The sequence below is a fragment of the Oryzias melastigma genome, linkage group LG5 (assembly GCF_002922805.2).
Source record: "Oryzias melastigma strain HK-1 linkage group LG5, ASM292280v2, whole genome shotgun sequence".
NCBI classification, from domain to species: domain Eukaryota; kingdom Metazoa; phylum Chordata; class Actinopteri; order Beloniformes; family Adrianichthyidae; genus Oryzias; species Oryzias melastigma.
Window position 1 is genome coordinate 32,019,040 of NC_050516.1, and position 7,176 is coordinate 32,026,215.

At 34.3% G+C, this 7,176-nt stretch overlaps 1 protein-coding gene across 3 annotated transcripts in view; it reads left to right on the plus strand.

Moving 5' to 3' along the window:
- The first annotated feature begins 482 nt into the window (after nt 1–482).
- The window catches only part of LOC112145002 (RNA-binding protein 5), a 19,323-nt gene continuing 12,629 nt past the window's right edge, over nt 483–7,176 (plus strand). The window contains exons 1-6 of one of the 3 annotated variants that reach the window (XM_024269970.2): nt 483–632; nt 916–977; nt 1,063–1,234; nt 1,308–1,448; nt 4,515–4,584; nt 4,875–4,948. In XM_024269970.2, the coding sequence (XP_024125738.1) occupies nt 961–977; nt 1,063–1,234; nt 1,308–1,448; nt 4,515–4,584; nt 4,875–4,948 (474 nt within the window). In that variant the 5' untranslated portion in view covers nt 483–632; nt 916–960. The remainder of the gene's footprint in view (nt 633–915; nt 978–1,062; nt 1,235–1,307; nt 1,449–4,514; nt 4,585–4,874; nt 4,949–7,176) is intronic. The other 2 variants (XM_024269969.2, XM_024269968.2) reach the window with 2 other exon arrangements.

The window sequence follows — 7,176 nt, forward strand, 5'->3', positions numbered from 1 at the left end:
GGATAGGCTTAAATACACCTTTGCTTCTGCCTATCCCCTTTTCAAACATCTATTTATTGAATTTGGTTGTGACTTTTCTTTTATAAAAGGTGATTGTATTGATTTTTTTATGTTTTGCGTGTTTGAAATAAATCAAATATATTTATAGTTTTGAACAAGCATTTTGCTTAAACAAAAGGACACATTGATATTTTTTTCTGTGAAAAGTTGATTAAAATACATATATATATACATGTACAGCATCTGATAATATAAGTGATGTTGGAATATTGTTAAACATCAAATCTGAAGCTAACTTCACAACTGAGCTTGGTATCAGTCACTGGTGCAGCAGCGCCACCAGCTGGCAACTTTTCACAATTAAAACAAACTACATCTATGCCTAAAACACACAGAAAAATTATAAGCATTTTTTCCACATTAACATATATAACAGTTAAAAAATGAATACAGCAATGCACGTTGACAGAAGTCTAAATGTCCTGTGCATCATCGGCGTTTCGTCCTCCTGGCCAGAAGGTGGCGCTGTAGTAGCAGCTGCATCATGTTTTGATTAGTTCAAGATCCAAACGAAGAAGACGCCCATCTTCTACAAGCGAGCTGTCAAGCTTTTTTAAAGGTCATCGGCATCAGTAAGTTATTTTATTTTTATTGATTTGGAAGGTTTATAAGAAGGAAAATGACTTTAAATATGCCACTCAACAAAAATGTCGACATATATTGTTATTTAAATCGATATTTTCATGTTTTTATGCCGATTTAGTCAAACTAATGTTCGTCAGATCATCAGAATTATCATTTTTGGTGTTTATAATAGGGGTCTGATCGTTGTTTTACATTAAACAGTGTTTTTATTTATTTGTTGCGGGTTTGTCATCCTGAATGTGATGCTCTGGCTGACGTCACTCATGTCAGCAGTTTCCTCTCCACACAGTCTGCAGACTGTTCTCCCACTGAATCATGGGAACTGACAGAAGGTTGGATGCTCATTACATGTGCAGATTTGCTTCTTTTTTGTGTGTTTGTGTGTGTTTGTGTGTCATTGTGTGCTTTGTGTTTCAGGCTGAGCCGAGGTGAACGCAGTGGAAGATATGGTTCTGATGGGAGGAGAGATGCTGATCCAGAGTGGGACGGTCAGCAGTCCAGAGACGACGAGGGGGTCTACAAGGGGAGCAGTATGTTCGACAGACCCCGAGAGCGCTGTGATGAACCCAAAGAAGGAGACGGTGCAGAGGTACGAGAAGAAAAAAAATGTAACTGATTGTGAAACCCATTTGCAACCATTGCATTTCTTTCAACTGCAACAGAGAAAACGGAAACGCCACAGCAGCGACCAATCCGATGACGAGGATGATGGCGATTTTCCTGAGCAGGACTGCAAAATGGAAGAGGAGGAGAGCAATACAATCATGCTGAGGGGTCTCCCCCCCTGCGTGACAGAGGAGGATGTAAGTATTACAATGCAGAGACCAGGACACCTCTATTAGATGTTAACCAATAATATTCCGAAAGATTTCTGCATTTAGAAGTCTAACACACATCTACTTGTAGTCATTTAATCTTAAGGTTTTTTTTTCCTAATTCAATAAATAAATTCTGCAATTTCACATCCATTCATTCATCTTCAGAACCCACTAAATCCTTTTTAGGGTCACAGGTTTTATTCTTTTTAATCCAGCTACTGTTGAAAGTGGAGTACACCCTAATCGGGTCTCTAGTTTGTCACAATTGCAGTTAACGGATGAAACATGTTATTGAACTGTAGGAGAAAATCCAAACCTGTAGAGGAAGAACATGCAAACTTCACACAGAAAGGTCCCATCTGGGATTTGAACCAGGTTCTTCTTCCTGTAATGTGAACTAGTGAACTAGACATTTAACTTGTCATATAACTGAACCAAATGATGGGAAAAGGTTTAATTAAGGGCTGTGAATACGGCTGGGCTGAAAAAAAATCGATTTGAATCGATTTAAGCTTAATAGATCAACAATTGATTCACAAAATATATAAATCGATTTAGCACATAAAGCTAAAGTCTGCTAGCTTGATGCTAACGTTCAATAGAATTTCCCATAGGACGGCTAATGCTAACGTTCGGTTGACCCAAAAAAAATACATTACTGAGTAAATCAGAACATCTTTATTTACCTACAGACATTATTTTTTTTAAACTCTTTAAAGGAAATAATTTTTAAAGTAACTATTTGTGGTCTAAACTCATACTGTCTTCTTCTTCTTCTTCTGGAATAAGGTGTATTGCTATAGCGTGATCGTTTTGTGACAGTTTTGTGTGTAAATTTAATTTTGTGATTATAAGTGGTCAGGAAATACTGTAACTAAAAAAAAAGTGTCACGATTAATTTTTTCTCAGTTTGCGATTAATTAGTTAATTTTTTTAATCGATATCCAGCTCTAATTTAATCAATTAGTCAGAGAGGATTATTATTAGAATGAGATTAAAGTATATTTTCTTATCTTCTGCTTCACTGCAGTGTCTAGTTGCTGTTCAGCTAGTTCTAAAAGTTTAGGTTTGGATTTAAATGTAGAGATAAGAAAAATGTTTTACAGTGCAGCAGTGTTGTCATGTTCATATTTGATAGTAAAAGGAGAAAAAGAATGACGGCACAACAAAATCACTATAATAGAAACATGTTTGACTTGACTTTTTTATTTTATATCTAGTAAATATTTTTAAAAAGTACTCTAATGGACATTTAAAAATATCCAAAGATTAGATGTCTATATGTAGATCTCTAAATCTTTCTGAACACTATTGATAGACATCTAATAGAGTAAAAAATAAAATAGTCTGAGATTAGATAACTGATAGACATCATGTGTGAGAAGAAACTACACAAATGGGTTGTTCACAGTGTGCAAGGCATGATGGGACGTGACACCATTAGCTCTGGGAAAGTCGTCTGCTTGAGATCTAAACCAGGATATGCAACAGAGTATCGGATGTGAAACACACATATCTACAGCTGTGAGCCTTAAAATATGTCTATGATCCAGAGATCTAACAGATGTGTCTGTTGATTGGTATTACAATAATTGAATTTTATAACAACATAGTGTTGATCCAGATGTCAACACTATTAAAAAATGTAAGAATAATTTACAGACAAGTAAAACTTCAAAGATAAACTTGAGAAGTTAAGAGTTTATAAACTGGCATCCTTCACACTGAGGATTGGTAATGAAGAGTTACTGCTGTTCCTGATGTGGATCAGAATGATCTCATTCTCATTGAGACGTCGACTAAAGCCATAAATAACATTTCTTAAAACAGCCTGGAGACTGTGAACTCCTACACTAACGAAGATCTCATTTGTGCTGCACCACTGTGGTCTTTAATAAAATCCTGAGGGCATCATTACATCATTACATCATTACATCCCACCTGCAGCTTCTGCCTGATAGATGTGTTCTAATGAGTCCGCGATAGACAGAACCGAGCAGTAAGAGTCCAATGGAAGTGTCTTGATCGTATGAACATCTTTATTTGCTTACAGGCATTAATTTTCCAAACTCTTTTAAGGAAATTATTTTTAAAGTAACTATTTGTGGTCTAAAACTTCATTTTTTTCCCTCATACTGTTGTCTTCTTCTTGAATTAAGTGAACTTCTATAGCAAAACTCCCTCCAGGAGAAGCAGATTAATGTTTCCAATGTTAATGATCTGAACATTTTAGTTAGAACTTCTCCTTTAGAGAACCCATGTAACTGTATGATATTAACAATCTCATTATTTCACTGATACATTTTACAGGATGTGAACTGGATCAGATTAATATGAATATATTCAAAACATATAGTAGATTATTAATGTATTTCTAAACAAATGTGTATAAATTTGTAAACTTAAAGTGGTGTACTTAAAGAGGTGTACCTTTCAGGATCTCGCTGTTTGGTGGTTTTTTTCAGCACAACTTTGCCGTTTTTCACGCAGACATGCAGCTTGGCAGCGTTACATAAATCATTGTGATTAGATCCCTTTTCATCCTAATGCTAGACTTATTTTCCTATGAATATTTGAACAGTGAAAATAAAAAAATGAATGAAAAGTGTAAAATATTCATGTGTGTCTGAGAAAAGTGTCGAAAATGTGTAGTGAGGAAATATGTCCCGGTAGCCAATGAGCTCAAAGCCCCGCCCCCAGGTAAAAATTAGGATCAGCTCAGAAGCGAAAACTCAAAAATCTGAATTGAAACGGAAAATAGAGAACTGAAAGCAGAGAATAAAAAACAAAAAAGGAGGAAAGTTAACAAATAATAAAAAAAATAATTTAAAAAAATATAAAATTTAAAAATTATTAAAGCTTATTTTATTATAAAATTGGTAACAGTTTTATTTTTTTTATTCAAGTTTCAAATTTACCCTTTTTTTTCAAATTCTCTCTTTTTTATTTTAAATTTTTTTTTTTCAAATTTTTCATCTGTTTTTTCGTTCACTTTAAGCTGATTTGACCCCATACAGTTCTGAATTTGTTATGCTCTATGACTCCATCCAGATCGGCGCGGCGCTGGAGCAGCTGCAGGGACCTCAGCCTGTGGACATCCGGCTGATGAAGAAACGCGCAGGTGAGCGATTCTGTTTCCCCACTGTCACGTTCTCTCCTGTAAACCGACTCACTTCATTATTCCACCTGTTAAATACTTAGAGGATGTTCTGTAAAAGTCTGCTTGCATTACTCAGTCAGGTTTCTAACAAAAGCTGTGTTAGACAGTGGAAAGGCTCCACATCCTCCCCTGACGTTGAGCTCCAGATGAGTTTCTCTGTGATCTGGACTGTAGCAGCCCATTGTGAGTTTGACTGTCCATCAAACATTCTGACTAACACTCCTCCGTCTATATTTGAATGCTGTCTCTAGGTATAAGCCGAGGTTTCGCCTTCGTGGAGTTTTATCACTTGCAAGACTCTACCCGATGGATGGAGACCAATCAGGTTGCTTCAATAATCAGAATCATTTTTGGAGATTAGAGTCCAAATTAACCAGTGGCATAGCAGTCAAAGCTGTCAGAGAACAGGGACGGTTCTACTGTCACATCAGAATGAAAACATAAAATCTATGGAAGCGCTTGTGACTCATAATTCAAAATAAAAGTGGAAATGCTTTTTCATTTTTACAATGTAAGTGCAGTACTTGTCTCTTGAATGAATTGAAGAAGCAATTCTCACAACAGTTTTTTCTTCTTCAACACCGCTAGTTCTGTAACTTATTTAAAATGATAAAGAAAAGGGCCTTTGACATTTCATTTTCAAGACATTTTCTAGTAAATTTGTACTAAAATTCAATTAGAAATGTCACATTTGAAATTTAAAACAGATAAACAGAAATTATTTTTCATTTTCACGATGTAACTGCATTACATCAGCAGTTCTCTGAACAGCTTTTTCATTTTCTTCTTCAGCACCGCTCGTTCTGTAACTTAATTAAAATAATAAAGAAAGTGGCATTTGAAATTTCATTTTCCAAAAGTTTTCTAGTAAATTTGCACTGAAATGAAATTAGAAATATCAAGTTTGAAAATTATAACATAAAGAGAAATACTTTTTCATTTTTGCAGTTTAACTGTATTATTTATCTCTTAAGTAAAATGAAAAAGCAATTCTCCAAATGGGTTTTTCTTTTTCGACACCACTCATTCTGTGACTTGATTAAAATGATAAAGAAAATTGTATTTTACATTTCATTTTCAAAAAGTTTTTCTAGTAAATTTGCACTTAAATTCAATTAGAAATATCAAATTTGAAAACTAAAATGCATTAACAGAAATACTTTTTTTATTTTCAGGATGTAGCTGCATTACATTTGCTGGTAGTGCACGCTAATCAAAGCAGAAGAAGAGCGAGCACTGACGTCATCGTGGTGCGCCCCGTTGAACTGCTAACTCAAACTGATTTATGAGACACTGCCTGGCGAGATGTGACAATAAAGGAGCGATCTTCCTCGGCTTTGTCACTTTAATTATGTCACTGAATGAGCGGTGATGATGAAAATGGAAAAGCAGTTTGGAGGATTGCTTTTTCATTTTATTTAAGAGACAAGTAATACACTTACATCGTGAAAATTAAAAAGCATTTCTGTTAATCCATTTTAATTTTCAAATTTGATATTTCTAATTAAATTTTAGTACAAATTTAACAGAACATTTTTTGAAAATGAAATGTCAAATACCATTTTTTTAATTTTAATTAAGTCACAGAATGAGTGGTGTTGAAGAAGAAAAAGCCGTTTGTAAAATTTCTTTTTCATTTCATTTAAGAGACAAGTAATGCAGTTATATTGTGAAAATGAAAAAGCATTTCCAATATTGACTTTTATATTGAATTATGAGTCACAAACACTTCCATATATTTCCATTTTACAATAAGCACAGAGACTGTCTGATTTAGCATATAAAAAAGTCAAAATAAGTTTGTTCATTCATTTATAATAATGACATTTTTTTGTTACAATTTTCAGTCATTATATATCAGTGATCATCACTAAAGGGTTGAGCTTTTTTTTGACTCATGAAATAATAATTAGCGATAAAACGAGAGAAATGTCGATAAAGTTTCATCTCTGAAATTGTGTTATTTTTTTTAGGTTCTGCACAAAGGTGGAAAACTTTAAAGACCCACTCCGATCATCTTTTGATCTACTGCAAAAGTTTTTAACTGTGATTATGCCATTTTAGGGCAAAGTAAAAAAAAAAAATCTGTTGTTTTCTCTGACATAGTCTGACATAGTTTCTGCAGAGCGGTACCCCACCTCTCCTACCGTTATGGAGCAGAGCAGGGAGCTTGTGGCTCTCCAGGTGTATTTTCTACATCACAAATACGATCTTTTTTAAACAGCATTTTTTTCGTCAACTCCTGATTCAAAACAATTAGTATAAAGAAATACTCAACTTAATTTGCTTTATATATGTTCTCTATCATAAGAAAAACAACACAAAAAATAATCAGAGTGGGTCTTTAAGTGGTGGACTTTAGTTTGCTTAGATTTCAATCAGGGTTTTTTGGTTTGATTGGGTGAATCCAAATTTTTACCACAGTTTCAATCTCATCTTATTGTTTAAATAGTACAAAACCCTCCGTCTGCATGTTTGTGGTTCAGAGTTTTGAAGTGTCAGTGGTTTCATTCAGCGGGAGGAGGTCAGGTTTTATGGTTTTGCTTGAGCTCA